Source organism: Vidua chalybeata, chromosome 1 (assembly GCF_026979565.1).
Source record: "Vidua chalybeata isolate OUT-0048 chromosome 1, bVidCha1 merged haplotype, whole genome shotgun sequence".
NCBI lineage: Eukaryota > Metazoa > Chordata > Aves > Passeriformes > Viduidae > Vidua > Vidua chalybeata.
Window position 1 is genome coordinate 13,780,247 of NC_071530.1, and position 27,723 is coordinate 13,807,969.

Here is a 27,723-nt window from a genome sequence, read left to right on the forward strand (position 1 = left end):
CTTAGTTAGTACAATTAATACTGATCTAAGATTTAATTTACAAGTCCTGTAATTATCTATAGTAATAGCAAAATAAAAGCCCACCTCTGTACGCTGCTACTTCTTGAAGCTGGATAATTACCACAAATGGTGTGAAGTACTAGAATTTTCTTGTTTTTCTTGTCTCTTGAGCCTGTTATGAATGTGTCAGCAATATCTTAATAGAACAGCAATAGCACCTGCTGGCTGATATGCACCTGTCAGCTTCTTCTCTGCTTTAAACTAGTTTATTTTATCTTATGTCCAGGAATTGAATTCTGTATTTTAAGCTCTGTTTTAATGATTGTATGAAAATGTCATTTTTTCATTGTCATTTACCTTTTTTTTTTTTTTTTTTTTTTTTTTTTGATGTTGCAGTTCTTCTTATGGACTAGTCATACCTGTAATCTGGGTTCATGAAAAGTCCATTTGTCTTTTGTAAAAGCTGAGAATCTGAGACATTTAAATAGAATCGTCCTCAAGCCTGCACATAATAGCTTATTTCTGAGGGAGTATTTTTAGCTGAATGTGAGCAAAATCCTATGAAATAAAGTTAAAACCCATTTGAAAACTGCAGAAGCTTTTACTTTGAATTCTACAGTGTGTCTTGCTATTCATACACTTCTTTGTAAATTAAGTAACAGTAAAGAAAACAGGTATTAGATATTGTAGAATTGATCACACTCAAAAAAAATTAAGTTTGTGTATGAGAAACTGTAAAGGTCTTCAGATACAATGGCACTTAAAAGAGTTGAGGCACTTAAAGCAGTGTTGTGCTTTAGTATCTAATGTATTCTATTTGTAAATAAAAGTAAATGGCAATAGAATTAGATTGTTGCTACAATTTCCTGTTGCTAATGGATGAAGGAAGACTTGTAAAATGAAGGTGCATTGTATGATTTTGCTGGAAGGCACAAAGGGTAAAACTAAGAATATGGATGAAGGGTTATCCAAACAAGAATGGCAGCTGTTCTGAATCACAGAAGAAAATGTAAGCTTTTTCAGGCTCACAATATCTCCCTAATCCTTGATGAAAATGTTATGAAAACAAAAGGCCAATAAGACAGGATTAATAAATGGAATTTTAATAACATTGAGGGTCAGAAGACGGTTACATTCTTTTAAGGATCAGCTGTCATTCCAGAAATCTTATTTGTTAAGTATTCTAGAATATAGTAAATTGCATTTGGCATTGCTTAATGACTTGCAATAAATTCACCTCTGTCTGTTATTGATGTAGTTGAAAAATATTAAAATGAGGCATTTTTAGGGACATTAATTCCTCCTCTGTGCTCATTGGCTTTTGCAGTTGTGGCTCTTCTTGGGGACTTTTGAATACTTTTAGACAATGTACATGCATTCAGACTCCTGTGATCCACTCCTTCCTTAATTACTGAAACACACTCATGGGTTCTTAATAATAGAAGTAAAACAAGACTTAAAAATTCAGAACTCTACGTAGGGCTCAAATAAAGGCACTAAGTAGCACCTTTAGGGTGCAGGATACTATGCAAACGTGTAATAATAATTCCCTTAATAAGTATGTGTGGAAGGGAGGTGTAACAAGGCCAGATAAGGGAAGCAGAAAGTCTTTAAAAGTGGTATCAGTGGAAATGCTGGATTCCAGCCTCCCAAATTTCCAGTTGCTGATGCCATGTGCAGACCCTACTGCTCTCTCTGGGACCTGTGGTGTCCTTTTCAAGTTATATTTGAACTGGAGTTCTAGTCTGTTCTTAGGACTTAAAGTTCAACATATAAGTGTGTGCTGTGTTTACATGGAAATAATATTTTACTCTACTAGAAGTTTTATATAGGTGGATCAAAGCAAGCTTGTATGAGAAAAGAAGCACAGAGCCAAAACAAATAATTTTATAAGTTCACTTTTTCTGAAGAAAGTGTCACAAGATACATTTTGTTCGGCAAGATGAAGCCAATCACTTTAACAAACGTGAGCCTGTGCTAACAGATGTTGCTGGAAAAAAATTCTCACTTAGTAAAACCACATTTTTCTGGCCTTCAGAGACAGGGCTGACTAGCAGGGAGCCAAAAACTTATGTGTGGCCTTGGTAAAGTCAATTATGATCTGATTATGAAAGGTGTTGAAACCCTGTAAGTTCAGTTGGAGTCACTTTGGAGGACCTTTTCAGATTTAGATGGTTCTTACTCAGCTACATGTTGCACTGCTATAAATGCTAGAAGTGTATATTGGCCTTGTCTGTTTTATCTTTCTATCATGAGGAGATAATTTTTTCCCTATTTTGTGGGAGTGAATGTTAGGACTAAATAGTTATTTTTGAGTATGGTCTCTGATTCATCAGAGCTTTTAAGCATATGCTTGAGAACATTGCTAAATTGCGCAGACATCTCTGAAATAGTTACAGTAATTAAATGTAAAACATTATGAGCCTGAGCCAGAAACATTAAAGTCAAAAGGCACTTGACATTGGCTTTATTCACATAAGCTCTGATCCTGCTCACACTGAAGTATTATATGCCAGTCACAAGCACATATCTTATTATTTGTAAATCTGCCATTACTAGACTGAATTTCTTTTTGGCTGTCTGGCAATGAGGATAGTGATTTTCATCTTTTATAGTATTTTATGCCTTTGGACACTTTCCTTACCTCTTTTTCTCTGTTTTGCCTAATACCCAGGTGTTTCTTGATCAAAGATACTTTTGTAAATTAGAGTACATGGCATACATAAACATGTGCATGTTACAGAATTTAAAAGTATAATTTGTTTTTTTTGCAAAAATTCACCATTTGCCTGTTTCTCACTAGGAATGAGATGTGTATTATACTTAGCCCTTACAGTAAAAACAATTCTTTAGAAACATGGTACTAAACAGTAAGATGGTACTAAACAAAATATCTTGAGTGGTATTTAGAGATCTATTTAGAGATCTCAGTGACAAAATATTTAACTTTTTTTATCTTGATGTACAACAGCGTTCAAAGAGGGGATTTTGAGGGATCATTTACGTATAGGATAGATAACAATGGTCTAAAACACTGATTTTTTTCAGTATTTTATGCTTTTGATTTCTTTTTGTGCCAGCTGAAGTAGAGATCTATATTACTATCCCCTTTTCTAGGAGCCAGAAGATCTTTTTGTAAATTTCCTTTCGTATTGTTTATTAGCAGTATGCAATCTTGCCTTTTGAAAAAATGTTTTTAGCTTGTGCACCAAATTTTGCCTTCATTCTTGCACTCATGATTTTGCCAGTCTTCGAGCACCATTAATAAATCTATCTTCAGCATGTTTCTGAGGCAGCTCGCTGAAAACCTGACTCCCTGAGCTGAAGTCAGTTTAGAAACCCACAGAAGAAACAAAAAACAAATACAGTTCTCCCCTTTTCTGATTAGGGGGTGGATCTACTGTGGCAAATACTTGCTCTATGGGGAAGCAATGAGTAAATATATGGTTGTTTGTCATAACCAGGCTAAAAGCAAGAGAAGCTATGAAAAATCTACAAGAAATTTCACATATGGAGAGAAATTTTAATGCAGAATTTTTAAATTACGAAGTTTCAAGCTTTGTGGGCTTCAGGCAGCACAGTTTCTATTTATGCTTTAGTAAAAACATTTTCTGATAAAGACAAACCAGATAAATTTCTATCAATAGAATAAATTTGTTTCTCAGGAAGAAAAAAAGAACTGTTTTATTCTCCTGCAAATTATTCCTGTGTTGGACTTTATGTTCTGATAGAATATGTATAGTACACCAGATGTGTATATCTTTTGTTAAAAGTGTAAGTGAAATTCTTGGTACTTTTTAACTAGAATTGCTTAATGCAGTAAAACAAATCCATTGTGTGTGTAACTGAATACTTGCAGTGGTGTATTTAAAACTGTGAACTTAATCGTTGGTAGAAGTCACGTGCTAAATAAATGGTTTTCTCTGAAGAGTGAAAGGTTGCGTGATCTTGATAAATGTTCGCATGATTTTTTTCCCTTCCTACAGCACTCTTAGTCCAGATGTTGATCCAGTACTTGCCTTCCAGCGAGAGGGTTTTGGACGCCAGAGCATGTCAGAAAAGCGTACAAAGCAATTTTCAGATGCCAGTCAGTTGGAGTTTGTTAAAACACGAAAATCCAAAAGCATGGATCTAGGTAGTGAGTGATGTTTTTTCAATTTTGTTTTTTTTAATTTGAACCTGATTTTCATGTTGTAAGTATATAGATTTTATAATTCCAAACAGATTGTGTATGTGCAGTAGTATTGCACACAATGTCTACTTGTGGGTAGTAAAGTACTAACTTGAATGGCCAAGTGGCCTGGGTGTTGTTTGTTGTTTGTAAATGTCCATACATTCAAATATCATAGTCCTCTGGATATGTGGTTATACCTAAATGCAGTAAACAGTATTTATTAAAAAGGAGGTGAAAAATGCATTTGCCAATTCATAGAGAATGATTGTATAAAACTGTACCACACTGTGGTTCTGGGTAGCCGGGTTTATTCTCAGTCCATTATTATAATGCAGTTAGCCTTAAAGATCTTTCATAGTCTCTCATTTTGTAGATGAATTCAGAATTAGAAAATGGTTTGACATCTGTTTGAGACCCAAGTTTTAATATTTATATCAGAAGCCCTATAAAGTAGCAGTGGCTAAGACAGGCAATCACAGTGATCATTTTAACTGATAAACCAACTGAGAATAAGTAATTGCTAACAAGCCCATCAATTTTTCTGCCACTGAATTTAGATTCTGAAGTACAGACTCTAGTAACCTCAAACAGTGAGTTTTGATGGCTTAAACACACAGAATTCCCTACTCAGGATAATAAAATATAATGCAATTCCCTCCTTTACAATAGTTGTGAGTGTCTTGCCTACAATCCCTAATTCACAAACATCCTCAGGCTGCAGTCAGATTGGAGGTGTTGACTTGTCTTGACTAGTGGCGTGTGCTAACGTGTCAATAACATACTGTACCTGCCTGTGATGTGAATGACTGACTGCATGAAGGTTACTAGTTTGCTGCCACTTCTACCCAGAATGTTTGCTTACTCTTGCAGTTTATTTGCATGAAGTAGGACATTTCTAAGGTCCCCTAACTTGAAAAGAAAATATGCAAACCAGGAGGAATGTTGAGTGCATGTGGGGCATGGGCACTAACTGGGCTAACCGTTATGCATTTACCTTTTAACAGTAGCTGACGAGACTAAGCTCAGTACAATGGATGACCAGAAAACAGGTAAGAATTGACAGTAAGGCTGTTGCTATAGAAACCTTGGTCAAAGCAGCTTACCACAATTACAGAACTGCCAGTCAAATTGCATGAAAACATGAATATTCCAGTACTTGCATGGCTGCTTTCTATTGTGAATAATCAAGTCGTACAGAAAAAGGAAATTTTTCTATAGAGATAAGTATTTAGGGTAGCATATTCAGCCAGGTCATGCATGTGATTGTAGGCAGACACCTGTTTCTACACTTTAAACTCATAAATATTCAGAGTTGTTTGGGATTTTTTGTCCTTTCAAAAAAATATCTTGGAAAATCTCCTCCTAGCTTCAAACTGTAGTGCACAGAGAGATGATTTAGAATAGTCGAGTGTTTGGCTATTACAGTGCTAACACAGTGCTTGAAACTAATTATTTTAATTAGAAAACTGCTGCCTTTTCCTTAAGTGGTCATCACATACATGTTGTGCATTGAGTTGAAGATTTTTTGTGCAAGTTGATTTGCTTTTGGAGCTGAAACATGAGCATCGTAACAGAACAAAAGAATATGTAAATAGAATCTTTTCCACATACCATTCATTGTAATGTTTCACAAAATGATAATGAGAAATAGCTTTCAAGGCATATTTTTTATTAGTAATTAAAATAATGCACCAACTGCAATTATGAACCTTTATGATTTATTAATATAAGTTAGCTTCTGACCCATAGAATGCTATTTAATTAGGCTAGATCCAGAGGATACCATAACATTACTTAGCTCTAATTAGGAACAATTCACCTTTTTAACCTGAAAATATTATTTATTTTAGCATGATTTGAGGAGTAGTGCATTCAATAGAGAATTTACATTTACTAATTCACAACTGCATCTCTGTTTAACTGGACTGTATAACATGAGTAGGAATACTCAAAAGCTGTAAGTAATCAAGTGATAAAACTATAATTTCTATTTGAACAGATAAGTCTTCTAGCTTTTAAAACATTGCAGAATATGGCCATAGACTTGCAGCTTTGCAAAAAAAGAATGAGTAAACAAAATCAAAATGTATGAATGTTTAGAGGATTAAAGCCATCAGAGTGTGAATGTATGAATAGTGTTAATGGTTGTGGTAATAATTGGTGCTTAGGAACTGTCTTCACCTCTAAGCATTATTCACATAAAAACAAGTTAAAGCCCAAACTCAAAATTATTGTAAATTATTTTTCATTTTCTTATTAACCTGTGTAGTTGAATGGGATGTGATTAGAATGGTGTAAAACCCATGTGTTTTAGAAAAATACAATACTCAGTTATTAAAGATGCATAGTGGTTTTGGTGGTATCAGTAAAGGGTGGTATGAATGGAGTGTAGTTTTCCTTTATGTGTAACACCTGGATTAAATTCCAAAAGAAGGAGACAAGTTGGACAACTTGGGTGAAAGAGCATGACCATGCTGTCTGGACTAGGCAGTTACATATTTCGTGCACAGCAAATGTGCTGGAAAAAAAATTCAGTGGCTGGAAAAAAGGAAAACACCTTTTGCTGTACTTTTATTTTATTTATTTTGCGTGCTTTTAACCAGGTTTTGTATATAAACACTGGATATCTCCCGTTACTGAAGATGGATGTAGCTGTTAAACAAACCACTTACTGTAGTTTGGCTTAAAAATTGTCTGGTTCTAAGAAAAAAGCTTCAAATGTGTGGTGAACTATGCTTTAATGAACTCTAGAAGCCAGAAAACTTCAGCAATTATTTACTTTAGAAAAGATAAAAACAAACTCTGTTACTGTCACAGTTGGATTTAATAGTATTGGCTGAAAAGGAGAGCATAGAACTCCCCAGCTCTAGTTACTGTAATAGTTTTTTAATTATTTTTCTTTCTATAGTTCACTTGAAGTACCTAATCCTTGTAGTGTTTACAGTTCATCCTAGAGGTTAGAAGTATATTCAGTAGCAATTGAGCATGGCTCATTTATAGGGTCCCAAGCATACTATAGCTCTAGGTGGTTATTTTTCCATATATGTTATGAAAATGAAAAAGAAAAAAATCAAATAACATTTATTTAAATTATTTATTGATTTATTCCTACACAATGCTTTTTAATTAAACTTTTATTAAACAGAATCAAAATTAAACTGGTTTTTATGCAATTTCTTGCTTTATTCCTCTCTTGCCTTCCCCAGATGTAGTGTTAATCTCTTAGTGTCTGAACTGAACTAGAAATGGAAAAATTTATCACATGTAATGGAGCAGATATTACTAAGTAAATAGACTCACTGATAATGTCCTTCAAGAAGGTGTTTAGAAAGTAGACTTTATGCCTTTGCAAAACTGGTTTAATGAAATCCAGAGAAGTTTTTGGCATCAGTTGCAGGTAGCATTTGACTTGACAGGTCATAAAACTAATTTTTCAGAAAGAAAAAAAAATTGTTATTTTAAATGATTTAAAAGAACGTGCTGATGAAAAATTTGCTTTATAGACTAAAATTAGCCACTGGACAAAACATAATATATCCCTTGACATTGTGGGCTCTGCCTTTGCAAATCACCCAAGCGGATTGGTGTCACTGTATAAATAATTACCTTAGGGTGAGATAAGGGGAGGCACAGTGAGTTGTTAAACAGTGTCAGCACAAGGGAGAAACAAAGGACTTGGGATAGGGAGCAGCGCACAGGCTTTGTGCGATGTCTGTGTACTCAGTGTCTCCTAGGTGTGTGTGCCGTGGGAGAGGCACCTGCGCAGTCACGCATGAACAAGGGGTGGCTGCATGGCTGGGAGGGCAAGGCTTGGTCCTTGTCCCCAAGGACTGGCCAGCTGGGGACACAGGGAGTGGAGGGACATGTGTGGGGGACAGGGGCTGTACTTGGCAGGTCACAAAGCCCTTGGGAGAAGGACAGGGTGTGGGCACTGCCAAGCTGTGAGGAGGATGCATGGTGGCAGTCACGGCAGGAGGGCTGCTGGGATACAGAGGAATGAATCTGCCTCAAAGGGTATTTGTTAAGAAAATCATTGGAAAGGGAGATTTTGATAAACTTCAAATTTTAAAAATGATAAAAGAATCCCTTTCATCTTCAGTCATATAAATATGCTTTAGGTAGATGTGTCTTTTCCTCTCCTTTTTTCTACTTTAAATTCTGGTGTCAAAATAGGAGTAGAGCTCATTCTGAGCAGATAACGCTTCTGATGATTACCACCAGTGCTGTAAAGGCTGGAAGAAAATGCTGACATTTTTGTATTTAGAAAACAGCGTTTTGATGTGACTCATAAATTTTAAACAGAATCCATTTTAAAGAAAGTTTGCTGGTGTTTACCAGATTATAGGTAAACGACTCACTTTCTGACTGGTGAATTCCAGTAATAAATTCATAACACACTATTTACAGGGACACCAAACTATTTTTAGAATAGTAAGATTTGCTATGAAGTAGCCATAGGAGATAGTGAAGGTATTAAAAGATACATAGCTCTGTGATCACACTGATAAAATTGCTTGTGAGAGGAGATTTCCCCATTTCAGATTCTGCAACCTGTTCACATTTGTGTTCATGGCCACCCAAGTTCAATAAATATTCTTATCATTTATGTAATCCATTATTAGTTTTATGGTACTCAACATTAGGTCATATCCCAGATGGGACATCCTTTGGGAAAACACAGCTTACATAAATAGAGTTCTCACAAAGGTCTATATTGGGTGTCAGGAAATTGAACTTTTTTTAATGTTCTTTATGAACACAAATGGGCACATAAATGCCTTCTTTGTAATTACTGTTTACAAAAAGAGCCACTCTGATTAGGAAGAGATATATGAGCATTTCATTTGAAATGTTACAAAGCAGAATGTGGAATAAGGAAGTTTACAGTAAGTTGCTATGTAAGAGGACACCCTTTCCTTTTGTGTATGAAATTGGATCTGTCAAACAGCTGGTTTATATATGATTGTCCCATTTCCTCTTTTTTTTTTCCTCCAAGATGTTACATCCTTTTTTTTTCTTTCTGTCTCATAGACAATTAAAAAAAAATACAATCTTGAAAAATAAAAAGCAAATTAAAGTCTCATTTCTTGTATACTGCAGGCATTAGTGGAGGAATAGCAGATTTGACCATGGACTAGAAAGTGGACAGTTTTATAGGGCACTGTCTAATTTGGAGTGCTTTTACTTGGCAGAGAGAATGTTCTGTAAAATGCTCACCTTAGACTTCAGGCCATTTTCAGAAGTTTGGCAATTCCAGACTGCAGCTTGTTTGCACAGCTGGGAAGCCACCGACCCTCTCTGGTCCCAGCTGGCCCTGTGCTCTGCCCAACCATCCTCACAACCCTCAGCCCTCTAATAAGTACAGACTGTGTGTGAGAGGGTGGCTTCTTCTGGGAGGTGGGAATTCATGAAGAAAACATTTCTCATTTGTTGGGGTGCATTTATTTCTGACCAAGGGTCCAAGCAGCAGGACTACAGACTTCGGGGGAACCAAACTGCAGGAGTTGTGTAGACCTGGGAGGGTAGATTTTTCATTTGTTTCTGTTTACAAGTTAATCTTATCAGTAGGGCAGCTGAAGGGAAATACTTTGACAGCTGCTGTTTGAATTTATTTGATCTGAGGGATTTCAGTTTAATGTAATTGCTCAGACTTTTAATAGCTGAATAGAAATTGACAGCATTCACTGCCTTGCTTCATCTCATACCAAGGTAACAAATGATGTGGAGAAAATTTGCCATGCTGCTGTTCAGCATCTCTTCTGTGGGGGACAGACACCCCCCTTCCTCCCCAACTAATACTGAATAGTTTTAGTAGTGCAGTAGCAGTTTTCCCCAATTTAAGGTAACTTCACATACCTTTCATGAAGAGCAGTGACAGATGCTGTCTCCTAGTATCTACCAGAATAGGGACCATCTTCAGAACTCGGTATTATTCTGAGCTGAATGCTTAAAAGAGGTAGTTTTCCTTTATTACACCTTTATTCACACCTATGCTTACTAATGTACTGTTAAGAATTTCGGTATTCCTGGGGATTCAGGCCTTGGCTCTGGCTCTCAGTGGTGGCTGGCTGTGAAATTTATTTTTGCCAGATAAGGATGCTGATGTCAACTAGGTAACAGCCTACCACCTGGGACTGTTGTGGTGCCATAACAGTTCTCTTCTGTGCTCCCTTTGGGTGGAGAAAAAGTGCAAATTTCATATTACAAATGAAGGCTCTGGTCTCATAATTTTAGGAAATGTAGCCATGATGATGTTGTCCCACCTCATCTTGTTTTCCACTCCCAAGTCCTGTGGAAAATCTAGCTAAGACTGTACTTGCACTTTTGAATAAAATCAATAAAATGGGGTGTGTTTTGATTTTTTTTCCCCTGAAAGATTCTTCCTAGTTTTAACTTTAGTATGAGGTCTCATTGTGCAGTTGTGAGGTGATTTGCAGTGCGAGTGGTAGTCTAAGAACAAAGGCTCTACATTTAACCCACAAACCTGAGAAGTGAAGTCTGGATGGAGAAAGGCTGTTGCAGAACACTGTCTGAGGCTTCCTTGGCACATCTCTGGACATGCTGCCCTCTTATCAGTGATAAGAGCTGCCCTCAGCCCCAGCTGTAGTAGTGCTGCCCTAACAGTCACGCGTCATGACTGCCAGGAGTGTGTTTATTTTCCAACTGGATAACTGGTATTGCCCATTTTACTGGGTCCTTTCCACAGATTTTTGTTAAGCAATTTCACATAATCTGGGCAAGTCAGCTGATACTTCTCAGAAGCATTTAATTATGAAATTGTTAGCAATTTGATGCAAGTCTTTAAAGCTCAGACAAACAGCATGTTCCTTGAAGCTAGAGGTCAGGCTACTTTGCATGACTGTTACACTAAACATGGTAGGATTCATGCCCATAATCTGCTCTCTGTTCATCAGTTGCTAGTACAGAGGAAATTTTCTGCTCAAACCAAAAACAGTTAATTGTTTTGTAAGATGCTGTTAGATATGCATCTGTGCTCGTTGTATGAGCTAAGTTTTTAAAGCCCTGTGATTTCTTTGTCATTTAAATTGTGTAAAATAATCGTAATGGATGTTGGTCTCTCTTCACTGATTTGAAAAGCCAGACATTGCTAACATTGTCAGTTCCGTTGACTGTGACTTGACATACTCATTTGCTTCTGAGACCAACAAATCTGTGGAGAATTCCCTACAGATTATTGAGAGATGATGTGAATAATGTTAAGTGTGTCCCCAAAGACTTTCAGGATGGATATGCATAATCAAGCATGCTGTTCTCAATACTAATTCTAATTACTTTTTTTCCCCCTTTAAATCACTAAGGTTCCCCAACCAGAGATGTGGGGCCTTCATTAGGTCTGAAGAAATCCAGCTCCTTAGAAAGCTTGCAGACAGCCGTTGCTGAGGTGACTCTGAATGGTGACATTCCTTTCCACCGCCCACGCCCACGAATTATCCGAGGACGAGGCTGCAACGAAAGCTTCAGAGCTGCCATAGACAAATCATACGATAAACCTGTAGCAGATGATGATGATGAAGGCATGGAAACTTGTAAGTAAACTGTTGTTTTGCATAATGAGTGTTAGTGGCATAGGTTCATTCCTTTAGAAAGTGACTAAAGTAGTAGAACATAATTTTAGAATTTTAAAAGAATAGAACAAACTTCATCAATATTTAGGCTTTTTCCCTTCATTTGCTTTAACGGATCGCTGCACTCTGCAGCTTTCTTCCTTTCTAAAATAAGAGAATAAGATTATTGGGAATGTGTTTACTTAAATTACTGTGAAAATATTCTGTAAGACGGCTAATTAATGTACTAATGTAAACTAGAAAAAAATATAGGTAGAAGGGCAAACCCACTAAATTTGTGTTACAAAAATATAGGCATCTAACTTTGAAATAGTACGTTTGTAGTGTTGGGGGGGGATAAAAAGAAATCACTGTCCTTTAATTAGAGTGAGTGAGGTTGGCAGATCTAATAAAATATAAAGTTAATGATCAGCTATTACCCACCCTAATGGGCATTCATTTACATTTTCAGTTCTTTAACCCGAAGTATGACCCAACATGTGGAGAATGTCATTAACATAAAAGAATCACTTCAAAGCTAACCTTATCATTATTGAACTATGTAAGAATGGGCTGGTAAAATGACAACTCATATTGAATGAAAATAGTATGAATGGTAAATTACCTCAATCAGGGGTTGTATTAAAATCATTGAATTTTTAACCTTCATGTTGTACTACTTTCAACTTGTCACACACCAGCAGAATTTTTTTTTAATCAACCTGCAGCTAGTTAGAAGTTTATGAATGAAGATGATGATGGGGAGGTTGAAGTAGTAAAGTATTTAGTCTGAATTTAATGAAGGCTTGAAAAGGAATTTTCACTCTTTTTAAAGTTTTTTAGTTTCAGAAATTCTGTTTCATAAGCATCATTCCCTATTACTCTTTTATAAGTTACTTCTGTAACCACTCTTATTTTTTAAAAACTCTTGGCCTTTTTTTTTTTTTTTTTTTTAATCTGCCTCTTTTTAAGAGTGTTCTGAGGCTGCAAGGGAGATAAATTTGCTAGTCACTTTTCTTAAAGGTAGCTACAGATGGAATTAATTCTGCTTTGCTTTTCCAGCACCTAACAATTTCACACAGTAGTGAGGCTAAATGCTGGTGTGGTGCTGCTGGCTGTCAGTCTATTTCTGGCCAGTAGAAGAACAGGTGTGAGAAAATGTGTGATGATCCTGCTTATTCTTACAAATTGCGTGCCTGTGTTCTTTTGGGACATAAGACCATGTTTTTATAGAAGACCTTGTTGGTGTGAGCCCACTGATAGCAATATCCTGGTTTGAGGCTTCAGATATCCAAGGTTTATCCAGAAGTTACAGATGGTTAAACCTCAATTGATCAAAAATATAGCGAAACAGTTGTCATGAGGTGAGTATAGGTTTATGAGATTCTGGTAAGGGTTTTTAAGCTTGTTGATGCAATGCATAGAGAGTAGCAAGGAATTACTTGGAGCCCTTTGGATCCTTCACATGGGAGCAGCAGTGTTGTGGCTTAACTCCTGCAGCAGCCAAACCCGAGGCAGCTGCGTGCTCACTCCCCCACCAGTGGGACTGGGGAGAGAATTGGAAGGGTGAAAGCTGGAAAACTTGTGGATTGAGATATAGTCAGCTTTATAGGAAAGCAAAAGCCACAGACACAAGAAAAGCAAAACAATTAATTCACTGCTACCCATGGGCAGGCAAGTGCTCAGCCATCCCCAGGAGAACTGTGCCCCATCATGTGTACTGTTACTAGGGAAGACAAACACCATCAAGACATCACTCCAAATGTCCCCGACTTCCTCCTTCTACCCGCAACTTAATATACTGAGCACGATGCCATGTGGTCTGGAATATCCTTTGGTCAGCTGGGGCCACCTGTCCTGACTGTGTCTCCTCCCAATCTATACATCCTCAACTTCCTCACCACTGTGGCCATACAAAAAGCAGAAAAGACCTTGGCTCTGTGTAAGCCCTGCTCTGCAATAACAAAAACACTTCTATTTTATCAACCCTGTGTTCAGCACAAATCCAAAACAGCCCCATAAAAGCCACTGTGAAGAAAAATAACCCTATGCCAGCCAAAACCAGCACAAGCAGGGACCAGACAAAGCCTGCTGGCTGAAATCAAAATGTCATGGGGTGAGTCTTAGCCCTCATCTCTGGATGAAGTTGTCTTGCAGCACTGGACCAAGAGCCAGCTCACGAGAGAGCAATAGCAAGGATCCCACAGATAGTCAGATCCCACATGGTAAAGTAAGGATCAGCAAAGTGTGACCAAGCTATATGTGTAGAACTATGCATTTTGTTGTGTTCTAATAGCTTCCACATATGGTAATAAAACATCTAAGAAACATTCCAGAAGTCTGAAGTGCCAGATTCATAGAAGCAGATGAGTAGCAAGGCAAATATAATAAGTTGATTGGACAGAATTCAGGCCTTGAGTGAGGAGAGAAAACAAAGGACTCCTGTGTGATTCAATATGAATCAAGCAAAAGCCATTTTTTGTGCTTCTAAACACTGTTTATATTTACTTCTTATTGTGGTCTACACGGTCATGCATTGTTTGATTGGTAGCTCCACTTAGTCCACGCATCTCTTGATTGGTAGCTCTACTTTGTTTATGAGGCAAGCACACATCTTTTTCTTAATCTAATTGGTAGATGCTGTAAGCGTCATTTTACTCAAACCCATGTTTGCCAGCAACTTTTCTGCTTCTTTTTTCTTCCTGCAACATCAGCTTTTTTATCCACAAAAATGACTTCATTCTTTAGCTCCAGAAGGTTCAGCTGGTTCCTTTAGTACATGTGCATTTTTCTGTAAATATGATCCTACTCTTGAGGATTTTTGCTTCTTCTGGTGACTGTGGGAGCTTAAGAGCTGTTCCAGCCTTATGTCACCTGTCTTCATGAAAACGTCTGTATCTGCACTAAACCTCAAACACTGCAGTCTGCTCCACTTTGTGTCAATTCTATATGGACTTAGGCTTCCAGGGAATTTACCAAATGGTGTCTTCAGCTGGACAAAGTTTGAGCACATACGAATATGTAGGAGTTTAACAATCTGGATCTAATGTAACTAATGCCTCACTGCTGCCATAACGATGTTGCCTAAGTTTTTTTGAAATTGTATTTAATTATTCCATAATTGTTTGAAATTAGAATGTGACTTTCCCTCATTATAAAACCCAGACAAACATGCTGGTGGTCAGTTTGGTGATGCCCCAAGGCATCACCAAATGAGGTTGGATCCATTTGTCTTACTTGAATTTTTTTGCCTTTCTCCAAGTGTTTCAGTGCTAGAAGTGTTTCTTTGTCTTCCAGACAGTGACCTGCTTTGGATTAGCAAATAATAGCGCTGCAGTGTATTGTATAGAGGAGTTCCTAACATGTCATCATTCCATACACAAAAGCCATAAAGAATACAGGTAGCATATATGACAAAGGGGCTGACTCTTCTAAATGTCTTTGGAACAACATGCTATTAAATTACTAAACGTAGGATTAAAATCAGATGACACTGACTGGTTCTGAGGTAACATTTTAAGTATTTGAGAAGATGCGTGTGAGTTTTAGTGGCGGTAAAGAAGGAACATTTGTGGAAAGAGGTGTGGGTGTTCAGCTTTTGCAGATAATTTTTCCGTTTTTTTTTTGTTTTTGTTTTTTTTTTTTTGTTTGTTTCTTTTTTTGTTTTTTCTTTAATACTTGAAATAGCTGACTAGAAGCAAAATGTTTATCTTTAGTGGCACGAAGAAGAGCAAGGCATTTTGATTGGGAGAGATCAACAAAGCTTTCTAATCTTTTGCTGAATCTTAATTGCTGGAATCTAGGGCTGTATTAAATATCACAATAAGAGGCCTAGAAGCTTAGTGGCAAAATAGTTTCACATTAAGTAGCTTTGATTCCTCATGTGCATCTTTTCCATTTTATGGGCTAATTAGGAGAACAGCTTCATAATACCTGTTTGTGTAGTTCTCCATACTGCAGTGTGGTTCATGAAATGACACTAGTGTTCAGTTTAATTGATGTTTAAAGTATACTCCAATTTAATTTTTTGGCTTCAGCATCCTGAATTGGGAAGCAGGAGGTTTCAGGAAAAAAAGGAAATAACAGCACCAAAACAAATACATCCTGCGTTTTGCAGTAACCTAATGTCATTACTGCAACATAACAAAAATTAGAAGTTTCATTTGTAGCCTGGGTTTGAATTTTAATTGAGCAGCATTTGCATTTGTTCTAAACACTAGTAATTATATGTATGTTAATTGCAGGATGACTGCACTGCATAGAAGTGAAACAAGCTTCTTCATGTTGGGTCCTTTTAAGAGATCTGGAAATCTATTTAGTCTAATAGAGAGACCAGTGTTTACTCCAGGAGAACAGGTATCCCAGTTTACAGGCCTCAGTCTGAGCTACTGGGTTAATTGCAAGCAAACTGTGTATGATAGACAAATATTAATTGCAACACTAATGTAGAAATGAGACAATGTTCTTCATGGAATGTGCAAAATTAATAGTAAGTGAAAGCTTTGTTCAAAAATAGTCCTACTTCTGGCCAGGACAGGGCTGACTTTTGCAGTAGCCAGGAGGGGGCATGGCCAGGACCCAGAGGTTATTCTGCACCACCTCACATCATTTTCCAGGGACGGGGACCAGGTGCTGTAGAGTAGTGGAGGAACCAGTTGGGTGCTGTCACGGGTGAGAATTTGCATGCCAATTCTTTCTTTGTGTGCTCTTTCATTCATAGTGTTACTGTTGGTTTTCTTGTTGCTGTTTCCTGTAAACTGTTCTCATCTCAACCCCTGATCTTTACCTTTTGTGCCTCCAGCTGTCCTCTCCATCCTGCTGCAGGGGCAAAGGGAAGGGAGGGGGAGCGAGTGGGTGGCACATGTTTTGGAGAGTCTGAGCAGGAGTACCACGCTGGGGAGTACCCTTCCTAAACCACAACACACTGTTATGACAAGTTGTTCCACAGCTCAGCACAGCACAGTAAACAATACATATATATTTATCATTTATTTAATGTATTGTTATGTGAGTATGAACAAACATAGGTCAAAACTGATTCATCTTTAAAATTCTACTAGTGAAATTCTAAGTAAACAGTTGATCTCAAAATTTGTCAGAAATTTCATACAGTTTTTTTTTTTTTTGCTAATTATATTCATTTGCAAGTACAGTCTTTTAAATGTCTAGTTAGAACAGATTGTAGCTATAAATTAACATGTAAAAAATTAACATTTCTATTCCAAAGTGTTTTTCCACAATTCTTTTAATAATAACCAAATATCATTCCAGACACTGATTAAAAAGTGCTGGGACCAAAAAAAGTACAAGAACAGCTAGTACAGAGGCATGTGTAGGAACTATTAGTTTCCTAAAATACAATAACATGAATATTAAAACAGTTTCTACCGTTGAGAAGCTGTATGATCTGCTTTACTCATAGCAGTCCTGAATTAAATGCCAAGGCCCGGCCACTCTGGTGGTTTGTACTTCAGAGTGCCAGTTAAGATTCAAAAATAGTTAATAATGTTGAGATGTATCTGACATGGTATATTTTTCTTGAAATATGTCTGTGTGATCATCCAGGGCTGGAGAATATTTATAGAAAACTTGATACTTGGTGAATAAGTGCAAAGTCTATTAGACACATCTGATATTAAGGAATAAAGAGTATTTTGAAAGCAAGTTTCTAAGAGAGAGAAGACGTCGTATTGAATGGCTTTCAGTCAGTGATTTGTAGACTTTTCAGGTTCAATGATTTACCTGTAAGGTGAAGATGAATGATGACTAAGAAAAGCAAGTTTATATTCTACAGTAGTCTATAGATGAAAAATTTCTGAAGAATTACACTCTTCTGGTGGCTGTAGAAGAGTTGCTGAGATCTTGAGCAATATTAGCAGAGTATTAAGAAGTAGTAAACAGAGCTGAAACTAAAAAACTTTTTTTCCCCTTCTATAAGCATTGACCATTTCAAAATCTTATAGAGTACCATTTTTTTTTTCCATAGACTGTGTATATATAAAGCAAGATTGTATTTTTTCAAATTTTACTGCCAAAAGTTGTTTGGAGCCTTTGTATTCATTGGAACTACAGGAGGCAATTCTAAGTATGCATCTGTGATCTTAATTGCTGCTTTGTGCAGTCTGTTGGAAAGCTGGGAGATGGTTGGAGCCCTCCTTAAATGTGATGATATAAAATGTTAGAGCTCATGGAACGTCCCAGCGTCACAAGGCATGCAGTGCTGTGTTCTGACCCACCAGCTTGAAGTGTTTTATTTCTTTCTTATTAAACTACTGAAGCAGTTTTCAGGTTTTCAGTGGATTTTTTTTCTTTTAGTAATTTTTCTTTCAAACTTTCTGAAATACATGTGGAGTGTTAAATCTAACCTTGGGTGTGCTTTAGTACTCCCGGTCTTGAATTAGAAACAGAGAAGGAACATGTTATCTGCGTTTAAAGTATTTTACTCGTTCCACTGGGTGAAATCTCCCCACCTCAACCTCCCAGGCTGCCCCATCTCAACCAATAATAATACCAAAAATAACAATCATTGTGCATGATGTGTTCTAAATGGCTTCAGGAAATGAAGAAGCATAACAAAACTATTATGCTGCTTGCAGAAGAAAAAAAAGTCTATTATGGCTTGTGTTGAGGGTTAACACTCCCTAATGACTTTCATATTTTTATGAGAATATTACTAAGAATTTATGGACAAGGCATGCTGCACTGATGTTGTTACTTCTTGCAGATATTTCTAAATCTCTCCTCAACTGATTTAGATACTGAAACAAAATGGGCCAATTAATATCACTTTGCTAATCCTCTTTATTAATCCATACATTATCCAGAGTACCCATAAAGTGCAAATTGTGTTTTGCAGAGTGGTCTGCAAAGGTGAATTCCTGGCTTTTATGAGTTTAATACTTCTAATGAACACTCTCAGAAAACCATGTAAGCAGATACTGATTAAAAAAAAAAAAAGAGTTTATTGTGGTTTTGCATATATCTTGCTTCAAAATACATTATGGAATATACCAAAAAGTCTGCCCTTTTTGTTTGTTCTTATGTCACTGATGTTTCTTAATATGTGCTTTCAGTGGAGGAAGACACAGAGGAGAGCTCAAGATCTGGTAGAGAATCTGTGTCCACAGCAAGTGACCAACCATCCCACTCATTAGAGAGACACATGAATGGAAGCCAAGATAAAGGTGACAGAAAAAAAACTGGAAAGGAAAAGAAGAAAGATCGAGATAAAGAGAAGGATAAGATTAAGGCAAAGAAAGGAATGCTGAAAGGCTTAGGAGACATGTTCAGGTAGGTACTTTGCAATCAAATGTAGAATGAATTATAAAAAGAAGTTTCTTTTTCTAATTAGTCATTATATTGTAAATTCTTGCTGAGGCCATATTTTACTATGCAGATCCATACACAATGTATATAGGCTGATCTCTCAATTTTTGAGCCTATGGGTGGTGTCATAAAAGGGAAGCAGCTCAGAATGAAAGCAAAGGAGATGCCTGGCAGGCCAAAGGAAAGGCAAGGCAAAGGAAAAAGTAATTTTAAGCCACAGACTGCTTGGTTTTGAAAGAGTCTTTGGAGATGTCTAAGTCATGCACATATCCTTTGACAACTCAAAACATTTGTGGTTTTGTTTTATTTTTCTTCTTTAATGCTATACCCAAAGCTTATGTGTTGCTAAATGAATGTTTTTCTTTGCTTTGCTATTAAGACTATTGGTATCATGGAGGCATGATGTGAAAGAGATTAATCAGTCTGAGACTGAGAAACAGCATCCTTCTCTCAAGGAAGACAGTATCTAAGGTTGTGTGCTCTGAGAATCCAAAGAGAACGGGTCAGTGAAAGACCCAAACACTGAGTTCTTTTTAAAGGAGCCATCTCTCCAGCAGACATAAGTGATCTGAAAGGAGCTCACTGCTGAGGTACTCCCTGCTGTTGTGGGTAAATGTTGTAACATGACAAACATCTTTGATCACTTGTGGAAAGGGGTGAGAGAGCAAGAAAACCAGTCCTTCTTTTAACCAGCTAGAGTAAATAAACACATTTCAAAGAAAAAGCAATATTAAAGCAGCGTTTGTTTTGTTACTTAATTTTAAAGTGAGGTACTGGTATTATTTTAATTATTTATTAATGATTCTGCTCTGAAAACATATAAGGGGAGCTTCAGTTAGCTTTCACCCCATTACTTTCTTTATCCTGTAAAATATTAGTTTAACATGTGTGGTAACTGCACAGGTTCTTGAGAATTGTTCTGTGACTGAGAATGATGTTAGGAGAGTAGTAAGTAGAAAAAGTGGTTAATTAGGGAAAAAATGTAGTTAATTAGAAAATATTGTTTTGAAATCTGCTTTAGAAAACAGTAAATAATACCAGGCTCTTAGACAGTGTATGCCATAGAACAGAAGAAGAATTATAGGAGATAGTCGCACATGTCAGGTAGGAAGAGGGTCCTGCAGCCTGTGAAGCCCATGGGGATGCCCTCATCCTCTGGACATTTGCCTGTGTCAGTTCAAGCCTGGAGCAGAGCATTGCACCCCACTGTGGAAGAGTGTGTAAGGCAGGAGATGTGAAATGCTGACTGGCTCTTTTCTGCGCTCTGTCATTTTTAAACAGCATAAATGACAAGTAAAATTGAGGCACAATATGCATGATAAATTCTTTAGGCTCTAAGTAGTAGCATCTTGGATACCTTGAGTGTTGTCTTGTGAGTTCAGTCAGAAATTGTTTACAGCATCTAGAAAGCTTGGGCAGCTCCATGGGCCAGGCAAGGTAACCTTTCCTGTGTGCTTGATATAACACTTCTGAACTCTCCAATTTGGAAACAACATTAATTTGAGTGATAGGATGATCCAATGCTTTGTTGTTTGCTCTTCATAACAGTCAACATTTTCTTGAGTTTTTTTCCTTCACTACCATTTCTGAGTGAACTTTACTTTTCAGTCTCCTCTTAATTAATGTGAGAGCAGTGCTGTCTGGATATAGCTGACTCCTCCTGGATCTGTAAATTAGCTTGCACCTTGTCAGCCCACACAGGAGAGGTGTTCCTGGCAAGCAAGAAAATGCTGATTGAGAGAATTAAGCATTGTGCCTCATTTCCACTTGGTGCTTGATTTGCCTTGTTGACAGGCTTCTCAATAATGTTTGAGAGATGGGCTTTGTTATGTCTGCAAAATAAGCTACTACTTCTACCTATAACATGTTTTGTTTTTCTGTACATTTGACATATATCATAGATATCAAGTAATCACTGAAAGAAGTTGTGTGATAGAAAATAGTGATGACAGTAACATTTAAAATTCAAACCAGGATCAAAGCATAATTGGATGTTTTAGTTCTGTACAACATTGTAATTTCTTTGTCGATCTTTTTCTCCTTTTCCACTTTTTTCTTCCTTTTCAGTGCTCTAATCTTTAAATAATCTTTCTTCATTAGGTTGTATGGTCAAAAACACTTGTAGGATGAAGTTGCTATTAACTGACGCTTTATTCCAATGTCTGTATTTAGCCAAAGGTCATTTTGTTACGTATATGCAAACTGGCATCTCATAAAGAAGAGTCTGTGTGATGTATAAAAATAAGTCTCCTTGTGTTCAGTTAAAATCTTAGGATTTGCTACTGGAATCTTCATTAAACTCTACTGTGAGATGCAAAGTCCCACTAGAGAACCCTAAGTTACCTTTATCCTTCAGCATCATTTCCAAGAAATCTCTGGATGATTCAGATAAGAAGTTAAAATCTTCTAAACACCTCCATTGTTTTACTGCTGTCAAACATAGTAAAGAGGATTGACATAACCTTGGCGGAGAGCTGCAAACTGAAAACTGCAAAACTGTGTGACTGTGACACACACAAGTCCCATTATTCCCAGAAGACCTTTTTCCAGCATTAGGCTGGAAGTTCACCCTTCTGACTGTGACATAAATATGTCTGAACATGTGTGTATTTCTTTTTTCAAATCAACACACAACAGATTAATTATGCCATTTGGCTGAGAATTCTCCTCACAGATGAGAAGAGGACAGAAGTTAGCGTAGCAAAGTGTTGAGCAGAAATTTTGGTCTATTGGAGGAGAGGCAGGTGCTGCAGTGCTTTGCTTATACCTGAATCTATTTTTTTTATCTGAGTATTGGACTCATTCTTGTCTTAGCCTTTCAAGAGGATCATGTGCCAAATGCTGTGGCCAGTGAAAAGCTGTGCAGTTCCTCCTTCTCCAGTTAGAGGGTGCCTGGGTGGCCACTGCCAGCTGAGCAAATAGTTTTTGGGAAGCTGATATGAAGTTCTACTAGTTTCTTGTTTCACTGCTGAGAAGCCTTCAGTAGATTTGACATCAGAAGTTTATAAAAATCTGTATGCTTCTTCAGATGCAATATGAAGTATGTTTACTTATTTTGAGTCTGATTTTATTTTTAAGTAGAGATTTTGTTTCTTGATAAAAATTAACCTGACAAAACAATCAATAGTTGAAAAAGTTATTGTAGTGCTGCCTTAAGAAAGAGTCTTCACAGTTTCAAAGTGTGCCTGTAAATAGTGCTGGTAGATGTACATTAATTTAATGGGTCTCTGTGTTGTGCAATTCTTTGACATTCCTCTCCTGAGAGAGAAAAATGGTATATGGTACATTTTTCCCCTTCCTTTTACCCCTGTCCTATACAGAGTATTTTTATAAAAATGGATCCCCATAGGATATGAGAGAGGAAGATTTGAGATGTTATATTTGAAGGCTTTGGATGATGATGATGCAATGACACATCTGCTGTGGTGCTGCTGCTCACTTACAATCCCTTTACTTAATTCATGCTTCTTCCCAGTGTGCAAGCTTGGATACAGTTATTAGATGGGTAACTGAACTGATGATGTAAAGTATGTCCAGCAAGTGGTCAGTCTCAGGAAAGGATGTGTCTGAGGAATAACATCTTTAGGTAAAAATGAACCTCCAAGACGTTGAGAATAATGAGGAAAAAGAAGCGGCTCTGGGTTTCCAGAGGCAGGAAAGGGAATAGTAGGGAGGCCAAGCTAGCTAGTCATGTCTTGCTGAAAATATCTAGGGACAGTCACTCATTGCCTGATAAGAAACCCCAAACCTACTGAAACAGTTAACCCTTGATATGATTGGAGAAAAATGGCTTTGAAAATTCATATGGTATGTTTAGATTTGTGTGGGGAACAGATGATGAGAACAAAAGATGGGGGATATGACTTGTACCTTAACCTGGGGTTTAAGCAAGCAATATCTGCATTGGTTTTGGAGATTATTTATGGAATAGATGTAATGCAATTTGCAGCACCTTTGGATAAGTATGTTATATGAAGTAAATAAATTTTCTACTATAGGAATTAATACCCGAGTCCCACATAAACTTGACTTTTCAATGGAGAACATAAGCACTGTGTTTTGAGTTTCACAGAGCAAGACTGTATGCTCAAAATTAATCATATGCATAGATGTTTTTTGTATCAGAGTATGCATATTTTAAGATCTGGCCTGTTGATGGAGATGTAAAGTCATAATGTAGGGTAGCTGATCCTTAATTCCCATTTTGAGTGTTGTAGCATATAGGTGGGTAAATCAATGCACTGAATAACCAATGCAAATGTAATATCCCTAGATTACCATTAAAATCTAATCCTAATTAGATTTAATTGCATTTAAAGTGATTACTGGGAGCCTTGCAGTGTTGTATCTTCCAGTTCAGTGAGAGGAAATAGATAATTCAGTTTGCAATCTTGTTTAGCTGAAATCAGATATACTGCTGGCTATTTTTTCCCCCACACAGCTGTTTCCAAGGTGCACTGGACCTGTCCAGATTTATAAACATACTATTTGTAGCTCTGAATTACACATTTCAACCACATGAGCTATCTGAGACCACTGACGAGGCATTTGGGAGAATAACCTATGTGGTTTACTGTTGCTTGTTACATGACTTCCTTGTATTGCCTATTCTGGTTTTCATTTAAGTTTTCTCATTGTAATGTCTGTGAGGAGATGAAAAGCAGCTCACAAAGGTTACACCGCTGATTTAGTAATAACCTTCTTTCTCTTTCATTTAATAGCAATTTTCAGACTTTTAACTAGGCACAATATCTAAAACATGTCAGAGTTGTGTAAAATACTGGTGAATTATATCCTAATCAGCAGGACTGGCAAATACCTCAAACTTGATAAAACAAAATCTGTGGTCTGATTTCTATCATTCAGTAGCTTAAGAAGCAGCAATAATGACATTTTCCTTGGAACCATGACTAACAGGACTTTGTGTTGGTGAATGACACTTACTGATATATGGGTTTAATAGAAAACATGGGAATGAGCTCTGAAAGTTAGAGGTTTTTTTTCTTTAGTGCTCATGGAACAAAACGCCATAAATCTTGAGCCTTGGAACACAGAGGAGGAGGTTAGTGCTTAAACACCCGTCAGCTGCATCGTTTCAAACTTGGAAGCTCATTGTGTGCACACTGAATTGTGCCTGGGTTTGCTAATGCTCACAGGAGAACGTTGCTGACAGCTTGTGGTGCTTGTGCTGAGACTTCCATCAGAAACGCTGCGCTGGGTTGTTGGTCAGGTAAATGGAATCTGGGGCCGTTCGTGCTCTGGTTTTTGCCTGCTGCTATTACAAGCCAGCTGGCACAACTGTCATTAAGTCCACATCTGCTTCCCCCCTTCTGCCACCAGCTAGAAAATGCATGGCCTAGTATAATCCTGGATGCAGGGTCTAAGCAGGATATCCTTTCACTTTAGAGGAGGAACACCGGCCTCATCCTGTCTGCAAGTTGAATACTGTTGATGCACCTTTTCTGTGCTCCTATGGCTACTTTGTCCTGATCCATTTTCAAAGTTTCAGCTGGCCACTGTGACACACAGCATCAGAAAAGCCTTTCAAATGAAATCAGCCATGCAGCAAATTGTCATCTTCGATGCAGATGATTACCCAGGACTCTTACAAGGGTCTTTCAAAGCATTTTCATATTCTTCACTTCCTTCTTTCCAATTAAAACTAAATAAGGTACTGAAAGAGATAAGCTTGGTTGGAAATAACTTCTCTTTTTTGGAAAGGCAAGCAGTGCTCCTTCCTTCCTCCGTGCATTTCTCTGCCTTACTGTTTCCTGCTCTCGATGGAGGCAGTTGCTTTGAGGAGAGGTGTGTTTCATTGCCTGCAGCCCCAAGCACACCCGCTTTAGACTAAGATGTTGTTGGGGCCGGGGGTAGTGGAATGGCAAATTTATGTTTCTAAACCAAACAAGTTCACATAATCTGTCAGGGATTTAAGGAATGCGGCTTCATAAGTGGTTAGTAAACTCTATGACTTTTAAACGAAACACAGAAAGCAGTGGTATGCAATTGTGCAAGGGAGATTTGAAGTGGGAGATTAACATAATCGTATGTGACTTTCTGGTTTGTCACTCTGACAGAAAGCAGGGATTTTGCTCTATGTGTTCTTTACACTGGATTTTCCCAGAGTAAATCTCGAATTTATAAATCTGATGGTGGTGTAGTGTATGGGGGTTTGGTTGTTTTGTTTTGGTTTTTTTTTTTTTTTGTTTTTTTTTGTTTTTTTTTTTTTTTTGTTTTGGTTTTTTTTTTTTTAATTTCAATAGAATCAGGGCTCTTGTTTCTAACATCCAGAAGTAAGTGTCAGGATGACTTGTTACTAGAGATGAGTTCATAGTGTCTGCTAACATATTCTCCCAGTGTTCTTCCTTTGCTTGTCAGAGACTTTAAATAGAGAACCTTTGACACCTTCAGTGCTGTCTTTGCCTGCAAAGTAAGTGAGGGAGGCAGGCAGGGTGACAGCTGAGCCCTCCGCCATCCTGCCCGGTGTTCTGCACACTTCTCTTCCAGGCCTGCTGGATGAATATAGAACACAAGTGTCAAGGATGACACCTTCTTTATAATCTCTGCAAAGCCAGCCTTTTCAGGGAAGAATTTGTTGACAGTTCAGAGATTCAAAGTCAATTTCAGTTTAAGCTCATATAGAAATGGGATTTTTTTCTTCCACCTCATGTGATAATTGAAGACTAAACAGGCAGGGCCCTAGTCCATAACAAAACATCTTCAATAAATACTGTCTTGAGACATGAAGTATTTGTTAGGTGAAAAGCTCTATTAATGACATTTGTTTTGTTATCTCTTGGAAAGCTTCTTTAGAGGTTTAATTCACTACTGATATCACCTGTACATTGGTATATATTTGTGGATGCTGTAGATTATGTTTTTAAAGCAGAGTCATCTTTGAAAATTCTTTTTAAAAACAGGAGTAGGAGTGTTGACTTAGAGGAAAATGAATGTAACTTAATATAGCTTTGTATCTGGGATGACATAGGTGGTTAAGTACATTTTCTTAAGGTTCTGAAGTTGGCAGCTGCAGGACAGCTGATCCTTTTCTAAAAGGCAAAGCTCTAACTTACTACTGCATTTCAGTTCCCAGGAGCAATGATCTGTATTTGTGCTGTGTTGGCAGGCTGATGCCTCCTGTTAAGATGTTAACTTGTCCTACTATTGTGCAAAGAAATAATCATTAAAGACATAATTATGCAACCCTTCAGTGAAAATGGCAAAATGGGATTAAACCAGTGTATAATTTCTGGAATAGAATACACCGGCACAGAAATAATTGGTGAGCACCTGTGTTGCCCTGAATGCAGTAGGAAAATAGTAGGTATAAGGCTTTCAGAGGTCTCATTTAAGCTTTTAAATTGTTACTTCAGGAAAAACTAAGAGGAATGAAAGTTTTTAGAAAGAATAAGAGAGAAGGAAATATTAGAAACACAGTGGCAACGGGGTATAGAAGTAATATTTCCCCCACTTCGAATCTGTTGATGACTTCTGGAGGAAAAAAATAATTATAAGGAACTGAAGAGATATTCAGAGTACTGCACTTCTAGTGATTTGAGCAAGAAAGGTTTTCTGCTTGGTTCATCTCCTACTCACAGCAGCCCAGCTTCAACTTCTCATCAGCTGAGTGTCATGGCCAGTTTATTTTCAAATATCTCCAAGGATGGAGAGTCAGCAGCCTCTTTCAGCAGCCTGTTCCAATGCTTAACCACTCTCCTGGTGAAAAGTGTTTGTCCTTGGTAAGACAGGAATGAGACACCGAATAATTGCTGGTACAAAATTTGTGAATCAATCAGCATGTACTTATGCTTCTCATGAATCAAGAACATGTGGATGTACAGTAAGATTTTCATGCAAAAAATGGACATCTTAAAGGACCTTTGTGATACAGTGTTACCCTGAAGGATTGCTGCCCTCACAGGACCCCAAGAGTATACCTGAGCCTGTATTTAAGACTCCTTACATTCATGACATGCTAAGTGCTAAGGAATTATTTATCTATAAAGAGGGTTTTTTTTCCATTGTGCTTCCAAGCATCTTACTCCAAATTGTCTTGGACTGGCAACTATTAGGATACTGAGCTGATTGTCTGATGTGGAAATAGTGTCTTATATAATCCACTGAGCTAGAAAAGGTGATTATTTTCAACTGAGGAAGAAACAGTTGACAGAAATCTTTCTTTCTACTATTTCATGCTACACCAAGAAATGTCACCTGTTTTTAATTAAATACCTAAAATTAGTGTTGTATTAATGCTGATACTTTTCCATTTTCATCCCAAAGTACATATATCAAGTAAAACCTCAGGCATTTGTAGTTCAGCCAATCATAAAAGGAGGAAGTTTATTTTACTTTTGGAGAGGGAGGAAGAGTTCTTTTTAATTCCACTTATGTTTGGTTGGTTCCTTAGGATTTAACATAAGAGCATAAGAATTTGGTAACACAAGAGTTAAATGGTACCCAGGAAGTCCCTGTATCCCAGTACTTTGACACTGAGCAGTTGTAGCTCCCAAGGCTGGGATAGCAGAACTGGGTCTTGCCAGGCCTGTCTTCCAGACTTCAGTGATTTGTAGCTCGGAGGTTTCTTGAGACACTGCCCTTGTGCTCAAGTACAAAATACAATGTGTACACATATTCTGTTCTGGGCAATTTGTCCTG

The 27,723-nt window shown here is 37.4% G+C and overlaps 1 protein-coding gene across 24 annotated transcripts in view; it reads left to right on the forward strand.

Annotated features, from left to right (window-relative positions):
• The window catches only part of PARD3 (par-3 family cell polarity regulator), a 487,425-nt gene that overhangs the window by 330,639 nt on the left and 129,063 nt on the right, over nt 1–27,723 (forward strand). For 18 of the 24 annotated variants that reach the window (XR_008429410.1, XM_053935684.1, XM_053935553.1 and 15 more), the window contains 4 exons: nt 3,987–4,138; nt 5,179–5,223; nt 11,494–11,721; nt 18,813–19,029. Coding sequence is in view for 23 of the 24 variants with exons in the window: in XM_053935684.1 (XP_053791659.1) it covers nt 3,987–4,138; nt 5,179–5,223; nt 11,494–11,721; nt 18,813–19,029 (642 nt within the window). In the remaining variant the exon portion in view is untranslated. The remainder of the gene's footprint in view (nt 1–3,986; nt 4,139–5,178; nt 5,224–11,493; nt 11,722–18,812; nt 19,030–27,723) is intronic. The other 6 variants (XM_053935564.1, XM_053935534.1, XM_053935599.1 and 3 more) reach the window with 3 other exon arrangements.